Source organism: Ammospiza caudacuta, chromosome 5, assembly GCF_027887145.1.
Source record: "Ammospiza caudacuta isolate bAmmCau1 chromosome 5, bAmmCau1.pri, whole genome shotgun sequence".
Lineage (NCBI taxonomy): Eukaryota > Metazoa > Chordata > Aves > Passeriformes > Passerellidae > Ammospiza > Ammospiza caudacuta.
Genome location: NC_080597.1, coordinates 42,434,901 through 42,462,288, shown reverse-complemented (window position 1 = coordinate 42,462,288; position 27,388 = coordinate 42,434,901). Strand labels below are relative to the sequence as shown.

Genomic DNA, 27,388 nt, shown 5'->3' with positions numbered 1-27,388 from the left:
GGGAGAGCATTGCAGGGGCCCTGGTGCTGGCCAGCTGGAGGGAGAAGAGTGGCTGCAGGGGAAAAGAGCCGAAAAGGCAGTATGCAAGTCCCCTTCATCCTCTTGGGGTCTTGTAGTCAGATGTGGGAAAGAATAAAGGAATTGTTTCTGCTTTGTCATGAGAGTGGAATACTGAAAGAGCCGAAAGACTGTCTTTGTAGCGGTTTGTTGAGAGATTCCATTTTCATTTACAATCTTTTAGGAGAGTAAGAAAGAGGAAAGACACAGACAAAAAAAGGTGATGGAGATTATGTTACTGAAACAAAGCAAAATATTTGCACCAGCCACTTCTTTTCATGGGGTGTGATATGATGCAGTTCCTGGTTGAGGAAATACAATATTGGCCATACATGTCTTGGTTCTAATTATTATCATCATTGTTACTCATATCTTGTCCTGTTCTGATTGATTTTCTAAAACTGCTTTTGAGCTGATTTTTCAGCATGTCTGGTCTTTGTATTTTCACATAGTACAGAAATAAAAAGGCTGTCTTTTCTGCTTTCCCATCAACCCATAAACTGTAGAAAGGACTTGACATGAGGTGTTTCAACTAATTTATATAGTATATCATTTACAACATTTAACAGCACATAACATAAGATTTTTTCAGGAAAATTATACCAAAAAAATGCATCTAGATTTACATTTTAGTGTTAACTTGTAATTTGTGGACTTGGGCGCTGTCTTAGTAAAGCTGCAAGTTGCTAAGCAGGAGCCTGCCTATCTTGCTAATGGCAGAAATCACTCCTGACTCCTGCTAAGTTGTTTCAACACAGCTCAGGTTGCCCTTTCAAGATGCAGTATGTATAGGATGTCCTTGTGCAGGTGAAATTCAGTGGGTGGCAGTTCAGAAAAGGAGTTAGCAGAGTGTCTTTTTCATGTGGTTCGTCACCAAATCTTTCCGCCTAAGAATTTGGTCATTAGGGCCTAATTAGGTGCACTAAGTTTTTTCCCAGTCATTTCTCACTGGAAGTTACATTTAAACATTCAGTTCTTTAGAACTGTAAAACTTCCACCTTTTCATCTTTCTTGATAATATTTGATCTCATATTTTAACAGCATGGGACAGTAGAAATCAAGACATTTCTTTAGTTCTGGCTGTCCTTTACACGGAGAACCACAAAAATTGCTTTTAAATTTGAAGGAATTTTATGTGATTAGATCTTGTAAATGTATTTCAGGCTTGTTATGAATCTAAAAATTTACCTTGCCTGGATGGTGACTGAGGCCAACAGTTCATTTCTAAAGCTAAATTTAATTTATCAGTGTATGTATCACAAAAAAATTGTTTTAAAGTTATATACTGGCTTAAAAACAGCATTTAGAACCACCTCTCTGGGTTGTGGTAATTCCTGTGACTTTACCTGCCTGTCTTCCCTCAGAATTTTCTGGTCTTGTTGACATCATTCAAGTCCTTTTCCCACACTGAAGATCTGACACATAATTCAGAACAATTCTCCATTATGTTTGCTGAGGAGATAACCAGAATGGAAGAAACGGGAGCATTTCAGATAAAGGCTGAATAGCATTTGGTAACTTAGGGAAGACTCAACATTCGTGGTCTCACTAGATAGAATAGCCTCTTGTCTTCACAAATAACAGATTAGATTTCCCATAGGGGCTATTTAGTACTGCTAGGCTGAAAGTACATTTTGTGAACTGGCTTGCTGTGCTGTCTTCCTCCATGGATGAGCAAATGGAGCTGAGAGGAAAATTTGAGATTTCGAACATTTCCACTGTACATCTAAAAAATCAAGACTGCCTGTGTGTTTCTCATTTGTAGTTGTGAAATGATTCATAGGGCACTAACCATCATTGTAATTCTGTGACCAGTTCCCCTGCTGAAGCTATTCTGATGTATAAAAACAGTTATGTATTGGCCAACTGAAACCTGGTATAATAACCCAGAAGCTATGGCAGTCACTGAGCATATTGAAATTTAACATTCAAATCTCTGCTTAGTCTTTTCTGTATCCCAGTTGCATGCCCTGTATGTGTGACAGATGCCAAGAGTGGGCACAGTGAGTACCTTAAATCCAGTGATGGCATAATGGAGTTTCTTGCAAAAGTGTTACTTCCAGCCATACCTGTACTTAGTGAATAAAAGAGCAGAAGAGCGGCTGGGATTGAATACAACTTAAAACTACTTGAGTAAATTTTGATGTGCTTACAGGAGACATATGAAATTACTCTGATTTGGGCTGCATGTCACTTAAGGGAGATGAATCAATTCCCAGGGTAAAAGCTAGGACAATAAAGCTGAAATCAGGTATGATAGATTACATGTAGACAGACATTGTCCTATTATGCTATGATCTGTACTGTTCATCAGTAGGTGGCTTGGACAATGTTTCTGTTCCTGACTTCAACCAGGCAAAACCACCTGTATAAAGATGCATTTGGAAATCGCCCAAGTGTGAAACCTGAAACTTTAACAAGGAACAGAAGCAGATGAAATTTTGTGGCTTTCTTGACCATTATAAAGTCAGAGAGGTGTGTTTGAATCAGGAGTAAAGCATAACTTATTAATGAATTACTTTCTTTGGTGAGGTGCTGCTGGTCTCACTGACTGCTGCTCTAAAACCGTTCTGTAATTTGTGGGCTCGCTCTGAAAAATGTTCTAAAGGAATTAATGCAAAGTAATGGTCTCCATTTTTAAGGATTTGTTTCAGCAATGCTTTTCAATAAAGTAGCTGAAGCACTGAATTGAAGTCCTTCCTACGTTATGCATAATCAAAGAGGTGAGCAGAGAAGATAGTACATATGTTACAAAAGAGGACTAAGGGGGAAGAAAAACAACTGTAGATCCCAGGGATCAATATTTAATATTTTAGAATACTGCAGTGGTCTCTTGGAGTGCATTTTTACAGTGATTCTGTCAGACATTTGTGGCCCAAGAAGAAAAATATCAGCAGAGATAGTTAACTAGCTTTAAACTAGCACTCCAGATTGAAGACTTCCATTCCTGGAATTGGGAGCTAATGCTCAATATTTTCTGCAGGATTTGTGGCAGTCTGCTAAGGCCTTTTTTCTGGGTATGGAGAGTCTGTTTCCAGGTTTGTGTCTGTAGGAATTGCTGTGCTGGTCAGGGCCATGGCTGGTGACTGGTGCCCATCATAAACAGCTGCTTAGGGGTGATGGAAGAACAGGATGAGCACATCTGATTATTTTCCAGTGTTTTCCAAGACTCTCACCAATCAGGAACTTGAAGAGCTCTTCTCACAAATGTGGCTTCTATGTATCTAATTATCTTGAAAGGATTTTTGTCCAGAGACAGCTGTTTATGTTTGAAGACACACACATTTTTAGTACCATTTGCAGTAACTTTGCCAATGAACTCTATGGCTCTACTGGTGAGCTGTCTGGTGAGCTGTCTCATTTTGTTGCTTTTAACCTGATTCCTACTAGGTTTTTTGTATATGAAGAGAGAATGGTCAAATCATCCATGGAGGTTTTCTGTATGCCATCATGACTACAGAACATATTTTCTCGCTTAGCTCTCTCTTTTCCTGGATAGGAAACCAATTGTTTGTTTAGTCACTCCTCATGCTATTGAGGATGTTATTCCTCCCCCAAATCCTTTCCAGCTGGAACTGGAAAAGGGAAAGGATACATCAGTCACTAGAGTTTTGATTAGGAGTAGCGCTGTGGAGTCAAGTCAGTTTTGGACGTGCTTGCTGTTGAAGTGGGGACCTTTTGTATGATAGGAAGGCTGGACCTGGTGTTGTAGAGTTGACACAAGTTGTTGCTTAGGATGAAAGAAATAGGCTGGATGCAGAAGGAAAGTAGGATTCAGTGGATCCATCTTGCATCACTGTACAAGGATATGAGTTCCTCCAGTATGTGATCAGAAAGGAGTAGGTCAACATAGGATGCGTTACTCTTGGAAAGAAACATCTCATGCTTTATGCTGAGTCCCTGAAAGCTGAGAAGATGAAAGAGGGCTAACTTGTTGTTACAAGGGTGCTCAGTTGGTCAAGTCAGGAACCTTTTTCTTGTAAGGATCTCATGTTGCCCTGACAGAGAAAATTTTGTGCTCACAAATAACTAGAAACAGTGTTGTTCTGTAAAGTACTAATAAATATGTATCCTTGGACCCAGCCCTGTAATGAGGAAGCTAGATGCAAGAGAGAGCTAATTTGACTTAATTGGGAGCAGGGAAGAAATTAGAAACTTTACTGTAGAAATAATATAGTTCATTTTAGACAGGATGTGATTTATGAAGATCAAGCCCTAAGCAGTTAGAAACGCTAAAGATAAAGGCCCTATTAAAATAACAAATTGCAGCCAGAGACTGGGTTTGCTTTTATTTCTTGTAGCATTTTGTTTCCAAAAGTGGTTAGATCATAATCTGTGAGGTTACTGAACTGCAAATGCAAATTTTCATGCACACAAGTAATATATTTTGACATAGAGGTTAACAAGAGAATGGTGCAAATTTCACACAGCACTGGCTTGCTAATTACGTTTGTTTATTTTCAGAAGCAACTTCATTTTCATTAAGAAATTGCAGATTCTGCAATAGTAATCTTTGCCAGTAGTTCAATAGCTCACACTCTGAACATTTGCTCTGCTACAGTAGTAATGAAAGTGAGCCTGAAAAATAGCTTAGAAAAAATGGTGGAATTTAGGAGTGCATGCATGTGGCGAGCATCTTCCAATTCAGCGTTGGATCCAGTTGAGAAAGGCTGAGGAATGGTTGAAAGGAGTCTATGAATTTTTATAAGATCTTTTGCATATTTGTTTTCTCTTTTGACCTAGAGTTGATAATGTATTAGCAAAAAGATATAAAGTGTCTTTTGTAGAACATATGTAACCAGGAAAAAAGGAAGTATCCAGCATAAGCTTCCAGTGAGCAACAATAAGACAAACATTTTGAGTAACAACTACTAGCAAATCAATCATAAGTTACAGGAATAAAGGTTTAAATATCAGGGGGAAAGGAGCAATAAAGGAAAGGTTTGTAATATATTGCTGCTGCTGTTCCTGACTTGTCCCTGTGCTTTCACCAGTATGCAGAAGGAAAGTGAGAATCCTGGGCTCTGTGTAGGCATTGTTCACACTGTAACACATTATTTAAGGCATTAGTACAAGACATGGACACCCTCTAGCAGCAGCACACAGGTATATGGGGAAGTAAAGGAGCTCAGCATGTGGCAGCTCATTTCAGCCATGTCTAGGTCTTGCTTAGGACTGAGGGAATGTCTATGCTGTCGGTGCAGCACTGGCATGTGGCTTTACCCATGCTTTCCATGGAGCCAGAGCTGCGGAGGAGTGCTGGGCAAAAGTAGCTTTGGTGATTGCAGGGAGGGTCTCTTAGGAGCAGCTCCCTGAATGCAGCTCTCTGGTTACCTGGCTGGGACCCACAGTGGTGTTGGGATGGGCCAGATCCAGGCTCCCTTAGCTCAGGGATATGTGCATCCTGTGCATTGTGCTGTGCAACCATGGCTGCTGGCCTGCATACCCAACCCTCATTTCAGGGGTCAGTGACCCCATCAGGAGAAGGAAGCTGGGAGATTCTGCACTCAGGTAGAAACCAAAACAGTTATGTGTAATCACAGAGCCAAAGTATCACAGAATGTGTTGGGTTGGGAGGGACCACAATGGATCATCTGGTCCAACCTCCCTGCTCAAGATGGGTCATCCTGGATTACATTGCACAAAGTTGTGTTCCAGATGGTTTTTGAATGTGTCCCATGCAGGGAGACTCCATGACCTCTCTAGGCAATGTGGTTCAGTGCATGGTTAACCCTACAGTGAAGTTCTCCCTCATATTCAGGTGGAACTTCCTGTGCATCAGTTTCTGCCCATTGCCTCTTCTCCTATTGCTGGGCACCACTGAGAGGAGCCTGGAAACCTCCTCTTGACACCCTGCCTTCAGATACTGACAGACATTGATGAGGTCCCATCTCAGCCATTTCCTTTCAAGGCTGAACAGGCCCAGCTCCCTCAGTCTCTCCTCATAACAGAGATGCACTTGAGCCCCTGAGTTATCTTCAAAGCCTTTGCTGAACTTGCTCCAGGAACTCCATCTCTCTCTCTTATGCTGGGAACCCAAAACTGGACACAGCACTCCAGATGCTGCCTCACTGATGTCCTCAAACTATTCTTTTTATTTTCTGGGATATTTCAGTAAGTAATTTTGCTTCCAAAAGGACATTCATACATATAGCTATTATTCATAACCCAAATAGTACCATATGGAAAGAGTCTTAAACTACATACCTGTACAGAGCTGAACAGATGCCAGCTTAATGTTCACAACCACAGGACTGGACATACCTCATGTGTTCAGTCTAATTATCTCACCCAGCATGTTTGAGTGCTTTCTTTGTACGCACAGATTAAAGCATGGAAGTAAGACAAAACATTTCTGGCATCCGTAACTATGCCAGGGGCTTTATTCCTTAATGCTGCAACTTCAGAAGCGGCTCTTATGCCTGTCGTCACCTTTCTATCAAATGGTATCGAAGTGCTGGATGGAATATGGTCCCATAAATTTTTAATTGAGATACTTTTGGGTGATCTACCAAAATAATTTTGCAAGTATAGCTTAATTTTATATTTATAAGTCCAATGTTGCTGCTACAGAGGGCCAGGGGGCAAGTTTGCCATTGCTTTCAATAAGCTAGGTCTGTGAGCTAAATGCTAACCTCATTTCCACATGTACTATCTCTTAGAAGATGTAGAGTTGTACACATGCAAATGAAAGTAGAATTTGCTGCTGTAAAATTAATTTTTATCATTTACTTTCCAAAACATCTTATTTAGAAATGAGGGTTTCTGCGAGGATTGAATTGATTCTGCAGGACGCATGATTTTGCAGTTGTGTCTCTTCCTTTGTCCAAACTTGTGTGGTACAGCATGCAACAAATTCTGTTAGCTACTTCTTAGAGCTAGCAGGCCTTCTGAGCTTATTGCATAAAGGTTTTTGCTTTATTTGTGGATGATTTTTGAAAGTTGAAGCAAGTACTCTAAACCTGAAAGCATTGTTGAAGCCAAAGACAAGGTTACAGAGAATGGCCTTGTGACTGTCAATTTTGGTTGTTTTGGTTTGATTCCAGCTGTGGCTGAAATTGTTGCAGTGCAAGGTCAACAGAATTTCAACATGGTGGTGCTCTTTCAGGCACCTTTGAACAAATCCTGCACTGTCTTATTCTCTTAATTTGCTTTTGCATCAGACATAGCATTAGTTTAGACTGAAGAACCTTGTTGTCAGCTGTAAGTTTTATATATTTTTTACCTTATAGACATTCATAAAGATGGCATCTAATAGCACTAGATAAAGCAGTTTGAGCTCAGTGCTTTTTCAAGACATGCTCGAAAGAGTAGGTATTCACAGATTATGATTATTTCCCTGTAAATTGTACTACTCTTCTTTTTCCCGTAGAGATTTTTGTTCCCTACCTTGAATCAGTGGGCTGTAATTGTAATAATTATATAGTTTGACTACATAAAAGTAGCTAAAATTACAGTTTAACAAGACATTTTCCATCTCTCAAATGTAAACACCTTTATAGGATTAATTTTTCATCTTTGAATAAGCGTATTAGCTTATATACAGATATATACTATATATCTGCAATTAATTTAGGATCTATAACAGCACAGAATTCTTCCATATCCATGGGAATCTGATCACTAGTGACAATTTTGGAGTGATCTTCACATTTGGTAAGTCACTTCCAGACCAAAAACTACTGTAAATTACTTTGACTTTGGTACAGTGAATAGCCACAACCTGCTCACAGGTATTTGCTCAGTATATTTTTTCCACCTTGCTGAATATATGTTCATGTGATTTGCTTTGTGTTTACACACTGATGGCAAGTAAGTCAGTAGTGACTCAGTTGACTACTATGTGGTTATGATAGATTCATTTTATATGCCCTCACCACTGAAAATCAGAGTTCTGCAAGAAGGTGCTCAACTATACTTGAAAAAGATTTTGTTTGGGGCTGTGAAAAACATCTTCAATTTGGATATATTTTTAGTAGCAAAATTAATAGATATTTAAAATTTCCTGAGCTGCTTTTCTTCTTTGATCTGTCTGTCAGCTTGACATGAATAGAACTTACACTTTTGTGCTTATGCCTACTATCTTTTTTGCTTCTTTTTTGCAAAGCAGGTTGAGTTAATGCATTAAGAGTCACAAAAGCTTTTGGGAGTCCCTTAGCATTTATGTGATTAAAAGAACATTGAGTTCAAATGCAGTGTTGCTGTTAGAAACTGTGATGTTTGAAAACAAGTCAGCTATTAAATCAGTTTTCAGTAAATAGGTACAGTAACTTAATTTTATTTTTAAAATGTTTAGAAAATTAATGTGGATGGTAGTAATTTTGGAATGAAATCCTACCTCTTTTTTGCTCTTCAGAAATAAATTTGAAATTAATGACTGTGAAGAAATAATGCATTTTCCCCTTGAAATTAGAATTTTAAAACTTCACTGGTCAGTTGTTCCTGTCTCTTCTCTCAATACATTTTTGCCCCCCCCAGTTACAGAACTTGAAAAAGGTCTGACATCCTTTCAGCCCCAGGAGGCTGCTCCCCTTTCTGAAGATATAGCCTTCCCTCATTAGTAGGAACATTAGGAGTTTTGCAGCAGATCCTGTACCCAAGAAGCTCATACCCCTCCTTGGCTAAAATGACATGGGAGGCTCAGTGGCTCTCCTGCATCACTCCCTGCAGCACAACTGTCACAGGCAGTAATTGGGCTGGCAATTAGCGAGGACACAGCCTGCTTCAGGGGATGGCATCGGGAGAAGCCCCACACCAGCCCGGTGCCCTCCCCAAGGGGACGCCTGTTAGAGGGGACACCGGGGATCTGTCTCTGGGCTGGCCCAGGGTGGCTTCTAAAGAGGCCTCACAGCTCAGAGTAATGAATTCTGACAGTGCACTGGCACAGGGCAGTGGTTCAGTAAACTCTCTGCTTATAAAAAAAGTGAGGGTAGCCTGTGCTGTGATTAGTTGCTTCACCTTTGCGACTTGATAATCTCTGGATTTACTTTGCCAGTCTGTCTAAAGCTTCTCCCAGGATAAGCACAAGAGAATCCTCTGCCAGTTTTCCCCTTTTGTGGTTTCCTTGGAGCATTGCAGCATTTTCAAAAGGATGAACTCTCCCTCCCCATCCTAAAGAGTATTTCATGGAGTGCTGCAAGTTTATGCTTTCTCTTCTGAGTTGCCTGCTTAGCATGCTTGCTGTGGAGTGGAAAATGGCCTTTTTAGAGAAGGACAAAAAATGTTGGACTGGGGCTGAGGTCTACAAGTAACTGTGGTAAATATGTCCTGAGAACTGAGCTAGGCTTCTGTAGAGCTTCTGGCTCTGGATGCTGGGGGAAGAAAAATGTCTGAGGTGGTTCTTGTGTATTCTCTGGCTATTCTTCTAAGCAAGGCAGTTCACAATTTGGGGCAACAGTCCTAGGGTCATTGGCCCATAAAACGAGTATGCTGTCAGGCAAAGGACTGACAAATGAGCTCTTTGTATGTGTATTTGTTTCAAATTTTCTCTCACTTTTGTGATGCCTCCTGTCACTGTTCAAGTCCCTGGCTCTTTGCTGGAGGAATCATACTCTCCAAGTTGTAGCATAAGCCACAAGGCTGAGGAGAACACTGTGGAGTGCTAGCCCTGGCCCCTGCATCCTAACAAATCAGGGCTGTACTTGCTTTGTTTGTGTTAGTGCCAAGTCCTCATCTGTAAGAGTAGCAGGAAAAAGAGGGGTAAAATAGGAATGGAAAAGTGGTAAAGATAGTCCCTTCTTGCAGCCTGTGAATTTTGAAGGATCTTAATGAACCAATGTGTCATATGAGGCAGCACAGACTGAAGAGTGTGAACAGCTGTGATATGCTCAGCTTTTTATTTTTTAAATTCACTTTTGGAGGACCCCATCTCATGTAGTCCCAGCTAACATGTCAAAACCCCTCACTGTCCCTGTTATGTTACCTGTGTGAAATCTCTGGATGACTGGAATTTGAACCAGCAGCTTGAAAAAGAAATGAGCGAATACTCTCTTCAGCTGAAATAGGAGCACTGATTGTGAATTCATGTTATATGTTGTAAAATACAGTGGAAAGGAAATGGCTCATTATTGCACATCATTTTTTCTTAATAACTCCACATGAAATTAATAAACCTTAAACCCCCATGTTTTAGAAGTTGTTCTAGATAAGAATCTAATGACAGGGAAGGAGAAATAGGAAGGGCAAAGCATTAGGGCTTCAATGACTTATGGTTAACAATTATCTAAGCAGCAGTTTCTAGTTTCAGTGATCTCATCTTCTTAGCTGCATACTAAGCTTCAGCACTGTTAGTTAATTATGTTGAAAAAACCTAGGAGTTCTTTTTCTGGCAGTGTTGAGCAAGTGTGCTTTTTGTGGCACTGGTTTTTTGCACCATCTCTGTGACCACTAGCTTTGGTTGGAAGGGAATTGCTGCCTTGCCAGGAAACACCAGATTTTCTGCATAAGTTCCTGATTCTTCACCCTCAAAGAGCTCCAGGGATTTTGACTGAGATAAAATGAGTGGGCTGGACAGACATCATCTTTGCACAGAGCAAACCTAAGTTCAGATTATTCTGAAGTAATTCAAACATGGAGTGGGATATTATGTGACTTCAGCTATGTGGGAAGTAACTTTTGCAACAGCAGAAAAATCCCAGAAGTGCTTCATCCTCCTCCTCTCTCTCTGCTTGCTCTTTAGAGCAGCAAGAGGGCCTCCTTAATGTGAGAATGAACAACAGAAATATTCTCTCAAGAGACACAAAATTATTAGTAGGAGTGATCTCCAGGTCTTATTCTGGAAGTCATATTGCACCTGTAAAGTTGGCAGCTGCCATACACATTGTCTTGTCTTGGCTGGGCTCCCCAGTGTTGGAGGTATAGTGTTGCCTTGTTACTTGTGCTGCTTGAGGTCAGTACATTTTCTGCTCCCTAAAAAATGCATGATGGTGATTTTATTTTGGTTACCATTATGAGTTTTTCTGCAGAAACTCCTGAAAAAACAAGCATAATTTCAAAATATTCACAAGGGGTTAAGCCTCCCAGAGCTCACTATAGGCCATGCTTTCTCTGAGTATGTCAAGCCTTGCATTAGAGGAATTTGCACGTAGTGATGCTGTGTGCTGTGACTGTCAGAAATGCGAAGGCTGGTGTGTGTGTCCCAGAGTGCTCTAATGAGCAGCACCACATCTACTCAAACTATTGTTTAGAAAGAGATTGTTCCAAGCATTCACCCTTAGTGAAAGGTCTGAATGCGAAGAAGCGAGATGAGGGGGAAAAGAAGGCTATTGTTAAATATATTCACTTTGTGATCCCTCAAGGAAACCTCATTTCACTGAGCTTAAATGCTTTTCAAAGTGGCAGACTAAAAAAAAAAAATTCTTCAAGAAGGTAAATCTGAAGAATTAAACTTTGTTTTTTTATTTAGAAATGCTGTTGGTTGTGAATAGGGTCACTGCCTTTGTTGGAGGTAAGTGAATCACCTATAATGAGACTTGGCTATCGAATTTTACTCCTCTGCTTTTGATCTATTCACAAGCTCATCATGAGATTTATTTGTTGTTCAAAAATCTCCCTGCATTTCTGCTCAATAATGTTCCCGCATGAATAGCTGTCAAATAGCTGCTATTGCTTGAGGTCTGAGCTCCAACACTGGGCTGTATTGGCCAGTTGCCTGGGTTACCTTTGTTACATCTATCTGTTTCTTGTAGTAGAGCATTCCTGATACTAGTCAACACACTGAATTTTGAATAATTCAGTCAAATGTGAAATGCCAGCTGTGTTTTGGTTTATTTTTTTGTGACTATTGATATTTTTGAGATTGAAAAATAAACAACTATTCAAAAATTTATTTGCACCAGCTCTGAATGAAGAAAGAAAGCACAAATGAGAGTCACATATATTTCTGAGTTGGGAGTTGCTTGCAATTTGAGCACCTTTCACAGGGGGAATGAAAACACTTTTATTTCATTAATTCTTAGGATTAATTTCTAACAATGGGATTTTTAAAAGTCTTTCAGTGGTATATAATTATTTATTTATGAGATAATTACAGCTATATGAGAGATTTAATCTCTAGGTGAATATTTTTAGAGCAAAAATACCAAAGGACTCCTAAAGAAAAAGGAATTAATCTCTGCATATTGTGAACATATCACATGCATTTGAATTGAGTGGTACAGTCAAATATCCTTTGAAATCTGACATCCTGTAGAAACAAGGTAAATATATTTTCTTAAGGGTATTTATTTGGCGTTGGTCTTTCAAGTACTTACATATATTAATAGTTCTATTGTCTTCAGGGCAACTAATTTTATATACATATAAAGTGATTGCTTGTGCTATTACACATCAGTTTGGAGCTGTAGGCCCATGATGTTGGCAGTTCATGTAGTGGTGAGTCTTCTGCCCATGTACCAGGACTGCAGTCGTGCAATTACACGAATCTCTCATTCTTCCCCACTTGTGGCACAAGGGAGCACAAGTGAATTAGCTCTTTACATGCTTGGTGTTCTCAGGACTCATCCTGGCAACATTTTCATAAGGTACTTTCAGAAAACAGATAAAATCTCATGCTATACTTTTTGCTGAAAATTGCCAAGTGATGTAAGTATCAGTCTCCAGCTATACCATAAGAAAATGAAGCAAAGTGGAATGGCTTGAAAGGCCTTTTTATGAACAAGTCAGATTTTCTACTGACTCTGGGACACTAGGACTCAACACTATGCACAAGTTTTTTGCACAGATCCCAGGAGGGAGATTCTCAAATGCAAAAGGATGTGGTGTGAGAAGGGATTTTCAAAGGCTTAGAAACCAGACAGGTGAGGAGAATTGAGCCTATCAGACCTTTTTTCCTGCCTTTGAAAATATCGAAGCACCCTCGAATAACAATTTTTTCTGTTAGCTGTCATAGCTGTCACTGATTTTTTCTTTTTCTTATGGTAGTCCAGTTTATAATGCAGGGCAGTATCTGAATACAAAGAGACACTATGTTTACCCTGGAGACCAGGTTTGGAGTTTGCCAGCGCTTGACGTTCTCTATATCTTTCCTATCAATAGCAGGACAACTGATCTGACTCCTTAAATCACATATACACTTGGCCAGACGAGGTACCCCAGTATCTTGTCTGTGACCCAGGCAATTGCAGACGTCTGCAGGACAGCATATGTCGAAAGCCATATTGTGGTATTTTCCTGATATACTGCTTTACTTGCCAATGACTTTTGATTCAAGGGCTCTGAAAGAAGAAATCTGCTATATTAGTATTTTATAGCCCTTAATTGGGTTTTCTTCCATGCATCTGTTGAATAATTTTGAACCCATTAGATAATGTTTCATGAGCATGACTGTAAAGTATCTCATATATTTTTGAATAAATAAGAGAAATATAATTAAATGATACTGAAGACAGTCTTGTGCTCCTGGCACAGTGTTGATTGATGTCACTTGGTATAAAAATTATTTCTAATCTCTCATTTGGTATTTTGATTCTTCATCTCATTTTGCTGATTTGACTAACAGAGCAGCATTTTACTGTAAGGCTCTTTGAGAACTTTAGCATTTATACAACATGGAAAGCCACATTTTCTACTTCAAGAGCCTATCTATAATTGTAGCAAACACATACTTCACCCCAAAGGTGAAGTGGAGCTGAAAGTAAAGTACAGATATTGCTGTGGTTTGTAGAGGAACCAAATATCTGGGGCCACGGTCTAGGGAGTATGCCAGAGACAAGTCCAAGATTTCAAATCAGACCGGGAGAGCCTGGACCATCCTGTTTGTGCCTGCACCAGCCTACATGTAACAGCAGTGTAATAATCAAATTTGTCTTCAGGTGAGGCTTCAAAAGATGTATTCATCTCAACAGCCACTGCTTTGTTCAGTCATTCCCACTCCAGGGCACTTATCCTGTGTGAAATATAGAATATCACAATTGTAGTTTACCATATAAAGAGACGTTTACTGGGGTATCTATATGTCTGGTCAATAAAAAGTGTCGCTTTACAGTTAATATTTAAACTCCTTATCAGTTTGCCTCGATGTTTGTAGGCTTGAGAACACAACTTACCAAAGCCTGCAAACTCTAGTGCACTGAGCCACTTTTGCAGGTGCGAGTAGACCTGTGGGGGGAATCATGTACTGCTGAGTACCGATCTGAAGATGGCAGCATTGGGTGAGCTTTGCACTTTCTTGGCTAAGCAGGGCACTCTTAAATACTAAATTGTAGTTGTTGCATGTGGCAAATTTATAAATCAGCTTCTAATTTGAAAGGCTTTTCTTAATGCTGCAGTTTGATATCACAAGTTAGTAGTAGGCAGACACATTGCCATTTCTGTGTTTTATTTTAGTTAGTTATACTGAGAGTACAAGTCTTATAAATAGTAAATATTGGCTCTCACCAGCAAGCCCTAGTTCAAAAATATGACTCCCTTTTATTACAGTAACAATTATAATATTTTTTGAACCAATGCAAAAGAAGCTCCCTCTTTAAGTACTGTCTATCCATCAGGGAGGAAGCGGAATCAAGTCCTACCTCTCTCGTGGGTACTGCTCACCCTGGACAGCAGGAATTGCTCTCACCAGTGCCACCAGTGTTGGCTCCTCTGCCTTCTGTGCTTTCCAGCCCCCAGAGTGCACATCCTCAGAGTTGTGGAGAATGTTTTTGCTCCTTCCCTCTGCTGGCCCTATAGATTGCTAAATGAGCATTTGACTTTCTCCTGGGAGCAGCATGACATTGGTTTGGTCTTCTTCAGCCTAAGAAAGGTCAACAGTAGAGGTGCCCCACATGTGAGCACTAAGTGCAGCTCTTACGGATCTAAAACATACAAACACCAGACTCCTTTTTAGCTGCTGTTGGTTTTAAAAATGTAAATGAGCATGATCACTGTGTTTTATCAGGAGTCTAATCCTGCTGTATGTCTGTCAGAATGTTAATGTTTGTAGCATAAGAACTACTACCTGATAGATTCCTTTATGGAACCCTGAGGGAGAGGGGACGAATTCAAAGATACTAGTGGGATTTAAGTGTAAAGCTGAGTAGTTAGTTTCTAGCTGTGTCAGCATGTATACAAGCAGGACTGTGGCCTACTGATAGCTGTTCTGGCAAAATACTTAGGCAGGGAAGCGAAATTTGTACTCTCTGTGAGAGGTCTCTCAGCTTCGCTCACTACTTCTGTGATGCCTTTGTCATTTTGTCTTATTGGCTGTTTGTCCCTGAGACAGTATTTTTAGAAACCTGTTGTCTTGCCTACCTTCTAAGTGGTGATAGCAGCTGATGTACTGAAAAATTTATGCCAGCTTGATTTCCCTGAGTCAATATCAAAGCCAGAGGTGGAAATTTGATTTTTTTGGGTTTGTTTCTTTTGTTTTATTTGATGATGTTGTGCTTTCACCTTCCTTTATGGATATCTCTGCATTTGGCTACTGTGATGGAATCAGGCTTGAGATGTTTGAAGTCGCTGCTGTTGGTTCCTTCTTCTCAGCTGACTGAGCAGGTTTGGATCAGACATGGGGCTCATCAGTTTTTATTCTTTTTTTATTATACCCTTCTGCATAGTGCTATGCTGTATGAATCACTAGCTGTACAGAAACTTTTATGAGGCTAAGCAATTAATAATTTTTGAATTTCTAAAGATTGGTTGAATTTAAAAGAGCTGTTAATTTGGAGTCTTCTATATTTAATATGAAACCCAGTTGGGATTAAGGAGGACGTGAATGGAAAAACACCAACATTGTATTAGGATGTATTCTGAAGTTACTTAAAAAGATTAAAATTTACAACAAAATATTGGGTAATTTCTTATCCTAAATTTATATCTCCTGCAAAGACATATAAATCTTCTAGGTACAGGGGAGTTATGCCTCTTTGTGCAAAGCCTGAAATTGTCAGATGATGTAATAAACACAAACATATATAGGAATATGTATATATATATATATATATGTGCAATATTTTTGTATAACTTAGATCTCAACTTCCTAAAACCTTCATATGTTTACAATATGGAAGAGTTACCATCTTAATCTCAAATGTTTGATCTAATATCAAAAAGCATGTGATGTGTTGTGAAAAACAAAGTAAAATCCAGTACCATAAGAGCAGAAATTACTGTGATCTTTAGCATTTAGTGGACAGTAGGCTGTCAGTACTTCTTATGGTCTTCCTAACATTTAACTTTGTTAGCTGGGTACAGCAAAATTAGATACAATACTGTAATGTTGATTTAACAGATCTCTTTTTGCAGCTTGTCATCACTTTTACAGGTCAGATACATTACCAGATGGAATGTAGACCTAAAAAACAATGTTATTGTTCAAATGAATTCATTGATCAAGTGAATTCATTTGACTGAATATAATTATCTTTCTGCAATTTAAGAAGCCAAATGCCATATTCATTCTTTATTTATGACAGAATAAAATCTAGTGAAGACTAAGGCCTCAACTCAGGAAGGCTCTTAGGCACATACATATAAGTAAATTAATTTTAATTCAACTTAAGTATGTTTCAGACTTTAAAGTGATATCAGCTTGAGCTTAAAACTAAGTGCTTTGAACTACATCTTAGAGATCTTCAAATGCTCCTAGACAGTCAGACCAACTGCCTTGCAGGATTCTGTTTTGAGGCATCTCATTTATTTCTGAAGGTTTCAAAAACCTCTGTAGGTTACTATCGGTACCTTTGATACCTAAAATTATCTTGCTTGTCTGTTCCTAACTGGCCATTCCTGTGAACTGCTTGTGTACCCAGACAAAGAACAAAATACCAAATTTTTGTGCAAAGCTTCCTTACTGCTGATCATGACATTTACATTACTTAGCAGCAACAATACACGTTATCTGAGATTATGTTCAAAGTAGGTAATTCTAAAGAAGTGGGACAGGCAAGTGAATATGGTATGATTGCTATTGCTGAAGTGCCTGTTTGCAACTATACTATTTGTACTGAATATCTGTATATTTTACAGTGCTATTTCTTTACCATTGAATTTGGCCTTTGCAAGCAAGAAGGACAACTGCGTGCTTATGGGGCAGGACTTCTGTCTTCTATTGGAGAGTTAAAGGTATGTATCTTTAAAGCATAGTAAAATTTTAATCTTAACAAAAAAATAGGTGTATATAAATATATTGACTTTCAAATAACAGTTAAAATTCTCAAGATAAAAAGCTTGTATTTAAAATACGGTATTGACCTAAAAGCTTTGTTTGAAATATCAGCTGGCACTTGAAGCATGAAATGGACTTGTAAGGCCCAAAGTACCAAAGCAACCATAAACTAAAAAACTGATTTCTGTTTGAATTTTTATTTCTTGTCAAAGGGGGCTCAAGGGTTCTAGCAGGTAAGAGTGCCTTGGGCTCTAAAACCTTTGTTTGGATGAGGAGCACGTATTTTTAATACCCACAAAAAAGTGCTAGAAATCAGACATGATTCTGTTCTAAGTAATCCAGTGTACCTGAGTGGATTCATTATTGATATGAAAAGAACAGCATTCATTAAGGTCCTGATATGATTAATCATATTTAAAATTAAGGAATGCATATGAACTCACATTGAACTTGCCTATGTCACAATACATAGAGCCCTATTCTTTTAAGGGTGAAAGTGTTTAACCTTGCATGGTGTGAGTAGTTGAAGTGGATAATTTATTGCCTTTTAATGCCTAGAAAACACGGGGAACGGGCAAAAGGTATTTTGTCACAGCTGTAGTATGTTGGGACATAATACATCTCTCAGCAAGAGGGAAGGGAAGGGTAAAGAGAGGGAGGAGTATCATCTTCAGAGACCCAAATGAACTCTCACTGGCTTTGCAGGTAAACATTTGGACTTAGAAGGCACATATGGAAGAGTATTGAAAACTATTTTGCAGCATTGTTTATTTGAGTTTCCACATCTTCCCACCCTCCAGGGCTGGCTTTCAGTGAGCTACTTGGCAATTTAATAGAAGTATCTCAGTCTCTTTCTGCTATTTGTTTTACCTGTAACTGTGAATATCTGGGGTGAAGCTCATTAGTAAAACTGCTATACTTCCAGTAGTAAAAAATGTTGAAGAAATTTACCTTCTCTAGTGCTTTTTCTTTGATTGCATTAGAGTTGCTCTCAGTTCTGTGCATACTTCAGCCACCGAAACATTCCATATCTGCCTGGCAATATTTTATACTCACAGTGCAAAGTTGTTTGAATGAAAAGAGATGAAGATGCCCCACTTGTTTTCCTTTGGCTCAGCAACATTCAGTGCTAAGCCCCAAACTCTGCAGGATTCTCTAAAGAATCAGACCTTTTATTTAAACTAACAGTTAAGGTTGCTATGTGATGACCCTGAAAATACCTACCATATAATTTACAAAATCTAAGGGCATAAAAAAGAAGAAATGAATAATCAAGAACATAATAAATCTTCTACCATCAATGTCATAAACAAATGCATTATTCTTGTCAAGTGTGCATATTTGGTACCACACATTTGTGACCCCAGACCTGGGTTCTTTGCTCAGCAGTAAACTCAGACTATAAACACAAAAAATAATCATTTTGAAAAGCAATGCTAAAAGCTAAATAATCTGCACATTAACCGACTGCATTGACCTGCTGCAGTGTTATGGCCAGTTATATATCATAATAATTTTGCTCTAAGTCAATAATATTATATACTTTTCTGTTACACTACATATATATTTTGTAGATATGACGCCAGAAGGGACTACTAGATCATCTGATTTGACCTCTTGTGTATCATAAGGTACTAAATTTCATCAGATCTTGCATATACTGATCTTAAGTTAGAAATTTCAGTTACTGATAAACTAAGCACTTTTGTGCTGTGGGAACAGAACAGCAGCATACCAAAAGCAGACATAGTCTCCATGAAGGGACTGATAAGGTGAAAAATATTGAAAAGTCTGTGGAAATATGCTCCAGGGTAGAAAGCAAGGTAAAAGTTAAGGAAAAAAATTTAAAAAACGACTAAGTTTTCTGATAAAATGACCATGGGAGAAGCCATTTCTGGACTGCAATCCTGGCATGAATGTGCTTCTTGTCAGCAAAATATTATCAGGGAGGTGTTTGGGAAGGAGAATGTCTGGGCACCCATGACTTTGGTGCACAGCCTTGCATCAAGCCATTGTCACTTCCTCCTGTTTTTTGAGAAAACAATCTCCCTTCTAGCTTCTACTGGGAGGGCAATTTTCTTCCTTGACCTGAAGGAAGGTCATGCTAATAGACTGTTGTTGAGATCCCGATTGTAACTGAAATCCTTATTGATGGCAGCAATTGCTCTGAAAATGATGAGAACAATGCTGGCTATTTCAGCATTGGTGAGTGGGGAGGAGGAAACTCAGTGTGCATGGCCATGACATATCCCTGTCATGTGTGCAACACTCATACTTCTCACAGGCGTCAGAGTGAAGACATCCTTTCGGAAATAACTTCTGCCATGCTTTAGATGGGGACGGCTGTGGCCCATCGAAGCTCAAATACTTATGTATCCCTCCCACTAGGAAGGCAGATCTTGAAATGTTGAGTTTTGCTAACTTGAGTTTAGAGTCATAGGTTAGGTTGGAAAAGTTCTCTAAGATGATCAAGTCCAATTTTTAACCCAGCACTGCCACATATGCCACTAGGTTATGCCCTCAAGTGCCATATCCACACATCATTTAAATACTTCCAGGGATGGTAACTCAACCACTTTCCTGGGCAGCCTACTCCAATGTTTGGCAACCATTTTGGTGAAGAAATATTTCTTAATGTCCCATCTAAACCTCCCCTGGCACAACTTGAAGACATTTCCACTTCTCCTGTCACTTTTCACTTGGGACAAGAGACCAACCCCTACCTGGTTACAGTCTCCTGGTAGGTAACTATAGAGAGTGAAAAGGTCTCCCCTGAGATCCCTTTTCTCCAGGCTAAACAAACCCTGTTCCCTCAGCTGCTCCTCATCATTGTGCTCCAGACCCTTCCCCAGCTCCACTACCCTTCTCTGGACACCCTCCAGAGCCTCAATGTCTTTCTTTGTGTGAGAGGCCCAAAACTGGACAAGGACTTAAGGTATGGCGTCACCAGTGCTGAGGGTCACTGCCCTGCTCCTGCTGGCCACGCTATTGCAGATACAGACCAGGATGCCCATTGGCCTTCTTGGTCACTTGGGCATACTGCTGGTTCATGTTCAGCTATTGACTAGCCCCCTCGTGTCCTTTTCTGATGGGCCACTTTCCAGCCACTCCTTGCTGCTTGGGCTTGATGGCACCCAAGTGCAGAACCTGGCACTTGGGCTTGTTGAACCTCAACCACTGGCCTCCGTCCATTGATCCATCCTGTCCAGATCCTCTGCAGAGCCTTCCTGTTCTCCATTAGAACAATGCTCCTGCCCAAATTGGTGTTCTCAGCAAATTTACTGAGGCTGCCCTTGAGACTGCACAGGCATATTTTATTAATGTCCTTTTGCGAGCAAGAAGAAAAGCCTTTCTCCAGCTTCTGTCCCTATCAGCTCTCTTTTCAATGCAGCAATATGCACAGGAAATAAAATGGTGGCCAATTTTATGTATAATTAGTATACATGAGTCTGTTTGCAGGGCAGAAATGGCAAGCAATATTTGGGTTGTTTGGAGGACTGAATGGCTTGTTCAGTCATCCCTGTTTCTGTACTACACTGCTCCACTTCACAAATCTGGTCAACAGTTCCAGTAACAAATTAAAAAAAAAACAGCTAGAGAAATGTGTGCACCAGCCCATCACTATAGGATTCCCATGAAATCTTTTTCCCCACTCAGTATTTAGAGCTAAAATTTCAGATAATGAAAAATGCATCTCCTTATGTGCATGCTATGAAAGCATCAAGTGAAAAAAAAAATTAAAAGCACAACAAAATAAGGAGAAAGAGAAGATTAAAAATGAAGCCTGGGGGGAATAGAATAATACATTAAGTAGTTATAAAATGTTCTGCCCAATATAGTCAGGTTAACTCTAGCTAACACTATTACACAGTATGTATTTGGGACTTAGAGATAAGGTGGAAATAATGTACATTTCAATTATTAAAACTGTTTCTAAAAAGCAGTTCAAATGTCTTTGGAAACTTTAATCCATTTAATTTGTATGATGCTCTCTTGAACTCTTTCATTAAAGGAGTCTCCTTTCAACTTCAGTTGGCTGCAGATCAAGTCATACATCCCTGTTGTATGCTTCTATACTGAACAGAGAGGTAGACTTAAAATCTCTCTATAAATTTTTAAAGTCTAGTACAGTATCCAATTGTACTTTTTAATGATAATTTAAGAAGTGCCAGCATTGGACTTCATAAAAAAAAAATTAAAATGCAAATTTTGGCTCTGTTTTCTAAAGAGGATGAAGAAGACAACTCCTGGATCCCAGGTGTTAATTTTTAGAATCTTTCAATAGAGAGATTTTCCATATTTTTCTAGAATTTCTATAAAATTACACAATTGAACAAAATTTTCTGGTAATAGAGGACACTGTCAGATTCACAACACATTTTGTAGACAAGCAGGAAAACATTTAAGAGCAGGTTTTTCAAGACTCTATGCACTCCCCCTGGGAAAACAAGATGATAAAATCAGTACTGGCACTCACACAGCTTCTCACCTGTGTTCCTATTCTGCCCTCCTGTACTTCTCAGACAGTGCAGTATTTATAACTCATCTCAAGTTTTCCCCTTGCTAGCTGAAGATTTTACTTTTTGGGTTTTGTTTCATTTATTTTCTTTCTCAAACCTGAAAAGCTCTGAGTTGTATTATTGCAATCCATTTTTATACTCAAAGGAGGAATTACAAGACCAAACTCTTTTTTCATGTGTCAGTGATAGTGGTCACTTAGGAAATGATTCATAGTTGTGCAGTGTAAATGCCTCGTGCCATCTGACATGCCCTAGCATTTCTGACCAGCCATCACTGCAGAAATGTGTAAAAGGCTTCTTTAGATCCTGTGCTGTATCTTCCATTCTCAGTACAATACATCAGGCAGCCTAGGCCTTAAGCACCTGTTGTTAGGCACCTCAATCACTCTTTGAAGCTTTCATCTGGCAGGAAGTGGAGGCATTTCTTTATTGTTATGCTTATTTTCAGTACACATGATTGTCTACTTCTTAATCTGTCTGATAGTGCTACTTTTCCTGAGAATCAGTGATGATTCATTTCAAAGTTTCACTCCAAATTTTTATTTCTTGAACTGAAGAAGACTTATCAATAGTATTACTAGCATTAGCAGTACAGTCTGTATGAATGGGCTGTTAGAGACTGTTACCACAGATCCACATGATGGTGAGGTGCCCTATTTTACCAAAAGCTATTTTTCATGAGTGCTAGCCCTAACATCTCATTGGAGGTGGATAACATAGAGGTTTCTCATGGAGAAATACATATTGGGTACTTATTCATTTGAGTTCACTAAAGAACTGAGTGTCCAACCAAACCATAAGTGAGTAGCATGTATTTAAAAAACACAGGCTGGAAGCTGAAAGCTTTTGGACTCACCAGATAATTTTTTTTTGTTGAGATTATGTACTTCAAACTGATGAGATTGCCAAGGACCAGCATTTTACAGCACTGTAAAGTTTCTGATAAATGCTCTGGTCAGCTTTGAGTTGGTGTCTTGACCATTCTAGTTCACATGAGATTATGGTCTCCCTGAAGGTTTGTCTGTAGGCTCATTTCAATTGCTGATCTCTGGCATTACTGGCATCAGAATATCACCTCAGTTGCAGATGTTACAGATGCCAGGCTGTGCAATTTGAAGATGCCATCCAGACTTGCAAAGATGGAAACATTGCTTTGGTAGCCAAGACAATTCCTACTTGATCTAAGAGCCAAAAGAACTTGGAGGGGAGACAGGGATCTTGGGTGCGAATTCACCAGAATTTACATCTTTTTTTTCCTGTAATCCTAAGAATAACTGATCTGTTGTCACCTAATTTTGAAGGCATGTCTGAATACTTTACCCTTGGTTTCCAGGGCGCACATATGTTGCTGTCCTCATGTTCCACTCTCTGCAGAATTGCTTTGTGAAACAGCAGCTCTGTTCATGTATAACTAAACTGGGATCCAGAAAGAATCAGTCATTTCATATGGATTATCTAAGGAGAATAACTAGAAAGGCTTTCTCAGGGGTCATCCCCTGTGATAGCATCAGCTTTTCCTTCTCTTTAAAGTTTCTCCTTTTATAAAATTAGGGTTCAGTGACTAGAACAGTTGTTCACAATGTTGGATCCACAGGCTGGATCCCTTCTTGATGCTGATAACTTCAGTCCCAATGACTAGACCTGGCCCATCAGAGGCCATTAGTAAGTAGAGAAGTTAATAGCATCCCCCTTTCTGTTGAACCTTTCACAGTACAGCAAAGAATCCATGAGCCAGAAGTAGTCAGTTCCTACGGAATCATGGCCTGTATCATCATCTTCATTCCCTGCAAGGAATCAACCTCACTCAGTCCACTCAGGTTTTGAAACTTTGTGCTTTGGACACCTGAGCCACCAAGTCTCACCTGGAAGCACAAAGGCACCTTAAGAGGAGATTTTTATCTATAGATACCCTCCCAGGGAATCTGTTATAATTCTAAGTGAGAAAAGGCAAATTCATTTTGAGAAAAGGAGGTAAATGCCCTAATTTATAAGCATTCAATGACATGGTTCTGCAAAGAGAAAGTGACAACAGGGATATAGACAGGGGCCTAATAAGGTGAGTCTGTTCCTGCAGTCCTTTTAGAAGAGGATGATGGTTGAGAGACCATTGTTTATATTTGTTTTCAAACCTGTTTGACTAATGGCTGGCTAGAAACAGCAAACCTTGTGAGAAGGAAAATATACATGTACTAAAGAAAGTTAATTCCCTGACATCTTAAGATTCAATGCATTAATTTTTCATGTATTTATTTTTGGAGAGAGAGGAGGTGGGAGGAAGAGGCTCTCGTTCCAGTTTTCTGTCCTGCTATTTGGAGACTTCAGGTTGAGAGTTAGTGTGATATTTTCAGAGCCTTTCACAGGGATTTAGGAATGAGTATAAGCAAGAGCAAGGATAAAAGTTGTGAATACCTTAAGGTTAATACTTTACTCCACTATAAAGAACATCCATGCAGATGGAAAGTAAAGAAATCAGAGATACCTTCGGACTTCAGGGATCTGCTTCCTCCCTGTCATTTCTTTATGCTTTTCATTCACATCTTCACTCTATATAGGTATCAAGGGACTAAAGAAGGTTGAAAGGTGACCTAAATATGCTCTGCTTTTTTACCTTATACTTCTGTAACAGAGGACTGAGAATGAAAATATGTGTGTTCTAGAAGATAAGATAGATGCAAAAGCCAACCCAAGTATTCAAGTTGAAAGGGGAGTGAGAAAACATTTTCCTGGAAAATGTCTCAGTACCTGATTTTCAGTTCTGAACCTCTCTTTTCTAGTGACTTGTGAAAGTCATATAAAGAGAAAGGCTGATCAGAAATCTCTGCTCTGGGTAGCATTTGCCTTATCTGCCCAATGTCTCTTGTACTTATCTATATCTGTTTAGTTATTTTTTCTTTGCAGTACTATGTGAAGCATTATTGCTCAGGTTGTGTGGCAGAATTGTAATGTATTTCATTGTCTTGCAATACATTGTCATTATTGAATGGGTTTTCAGATATGTAGTTTCACTTTTACTGTCAGCAAAATACTATATGATTTTAACTTGAAAATGTAAAGTACAGATTACATGAATGGTTTAGTCAGACCCAATTTACCCACCAAGATGAAGATGAATTCTGCTAGTTAAATGAGATTTTGGGGACAATATATGTTTGTATTTCTATAGATAATTTTTCAAAAATGGTTATTTGATGATTTTTCTTTTTCCATCTGAACATTTACATCTGTGTATGTTCATGGCAGGTGCATTTCTAACACCCTCTTTATTATTTTATTATTAAGGGGAAAAACCATCTCCCATAGTAAGAGCCTTTTAAAAAACAAATTCTGTTGACTGTTTAAACGGAAAAAATGCTATATGTAAAACAAGATGAGCTACCAATTAGTGGGAAACATATAGGACAGTGATATAAAAGCTGTATATATGAGCAGCTGATGTAGATACACAGCATAATCAAAATCCAGTTTAACAGATCCTGTGGTATATTTTGCAGCATGCTCTCTCTGACAAGGCCAATGTGAAAACATTTGATCCAAAGACAACCTGTTTGCAAGAATGCCTTATCACTACTTTCCAGGAAGTTTACTTTGTTTCAGAGAGTTTTGAAGAGGCCAAAGAAAAGATGAGGTAAATTATTTTCCCTGACTCAAAAATCTAATTTTCTCTCCTTTAGTGGCTGGGAAAAAAAAAGGAAGTTAATTTTCTTTTTTTCCTTTCAGGGACTTCGCCAAATCAATCAATCGTCCCTTCTCTGTGTATTTCAATCCATATACGCAAAGCATTGAGATTCTGAAGGATACCAGGAGTATAGAAAATGTTGTCCAGGACCTCCGCAGTGATCTAAACACTGTATGTGATGCTTTAAGCAAAATGAACAGATATTTAGGGATTTGATATGTTTGGCACTGTGATTTGCTGTCAGTTGCTCTTTCTGTAGCTAGTTACATGAGATGGCTAATTTATCAGAGCCATCAGTTTTCCCTTTACAGCTTGGCCTGTGGCTTGCATTATTGTGTAGCTCTGTCTAACTGTAATGTGCAGACAAACCAAGGCAATGCTAATTTGTAAATGAAACATGGAATGTGGCAGAATGTAATCATCAATTCTTCAGCACAATGTCATGTAAAAGTATGCCATTAAAAAACTTTCCTGGCAACAGTTTGGTTTCCACAAAATGGTTCTCTTCAATATTTAAGAAATGGTGTTGCTGATTTCATTAGACCTGAGTTTATTTCTTCATTATCCCTTCCCTTCCATAAGAATCCGGAAAAAAATTGTTTGCCACATTTTAATTTTCTCTGTAAGAAAACATTATTTCTTTCTCTAATGGTAAAGACATATATCTGTTACAGAACTTTGTCTCTTGTGACTGAACAATACAATTTGTGTACCAGTAGCTACCAGAGATTAGGAAGGATATGTATTGGTACTAAGAGGTCTGTGAAGATTATACATAATGAGAACCCACAACTGAGAAATGTTCAATGTGGCTGAGCAATTGCAAGACACTAAAAAAAAAGAAACCTCTGACAGTTCATGTAGAAAGGTAGTTGTAGTTCACACGTGTTACCTGTGACAGTCCTGAGAGTGCTTCCTCTGAGATTGCTATCTGGAAATAAGAGATTAAGCACTTGTTTTAACATCACTGTTACATGTGAATCCAAGGTCCTTCTACATCCTTGTATGTCTTCTGCATTCCCTTGTGTCTTGAACTTAATTCCTCTTGTGTTTCAGGCATAGTTTGCCTTCCCTCATTATTCTACACTCAACCTTGACTTGGCCATGCTTGACTGGGTCTACACTGTGCCAGTATCAGAACATATAAAAGGGTGAATAAGGAAGTTGTTATTTAATTATGGCTAAGATGATTTTCAGTTACTAGAGTATTTGTGGAGTGATTAAATCATAGGAACACCCAAGCTGCCTTGCTTGTATCAGACGGATGCAGGTAATGCCTGACTTAATAAACTCTAAGCTGGCAAGCTCTGACAGAAGTACAAGCTCTGTCTGGGGAGCACAGTGCAGAAATATTTGAGCCGGTTCTTATCTGGAAGTAATAATTATGCATGTCTTTCCTTTATCTGGGTTATTCTATTCTCCTATTAGCCAAGATAATGGAGAGTTGACTATATTGTGTGGACCCTTCTTAATGGAAACCACATGGCTTATGCAGATCATGTCAATAAGGGTGAAAGTGTCACAGCTTGTCTACATATATGGAAAATAGGTAACTATTGAAGCTGCTCTCCCAGCTGAAAGAGTCGTGCAGAGACTCTTAAATATTGCTAGCAATTTCAGCATTAAAAAGGCACCACTTGATAGTACCAGCATATCCTTAAATAACAGGCAAGCTATACGGATAATTTTCACAGGGATGTCTGCCACCTCCTCAAAGATAACTGTGAGATAACAGAAAAGGCTTTTTTCTGTGGATGGTCCCTGCTGCATTCTAATGCTGCTGTTAATAGGGTGTAGAAAAATCTACTTTTAGATTCAACAGTGACTGCCCGTTGGTACAAACGAAGAGCTGATGAGTTATCCCATGGGGATCAGCATGCTGGAGGAGTTTTTAACCTCCCAACATTAGTGCTGACTGTTAGCTAGCCCTTAACACAGAGGAATTACTCTCAACCTTAGCAGGAAACTTTCTCCCTCTTTCTTTCCATGGAATCAGATGAACCCCTTGTAGCCCTTTCTGGAGAAAATGGACTGTACTGAGATTTGCTTTAA

The 27,388-nt window shown here is 39.0% G+C and overlaps 1 protein-coding gene across 1 annotated transcript in view; it reads left to right on the top strand.

The window, feature by feature from the left end:
- Positions 1-25,727, top strand: part of TPH2 (tryptophan hydroxylase 2) — a 49,786-nt gene extending 24,059 nt beyond the window's left edge. Inside the window, exons 9-11 of the mRNA XM_058805426.1 lie at positions 17,002-17,097; positions 25,152-25,285; positions 25,378-25,727. Of these exons, the coding sequence (XP_058661409.1) occupies positions 17,002-17,097; positions 25,152-25,285; positions 25,378-25,552 (405 nt within the window). The 3' untranslated portion in view covers positions 25,553-25,727. The remainder of the gene's footprint in view (positions 1-17,001; positions 17,098-25,151; positions 25,286-25,377) is intronic.
- The last annotated feature ends 1,661 nt before the right edge of the window (positions 25,728-27,388 follow it).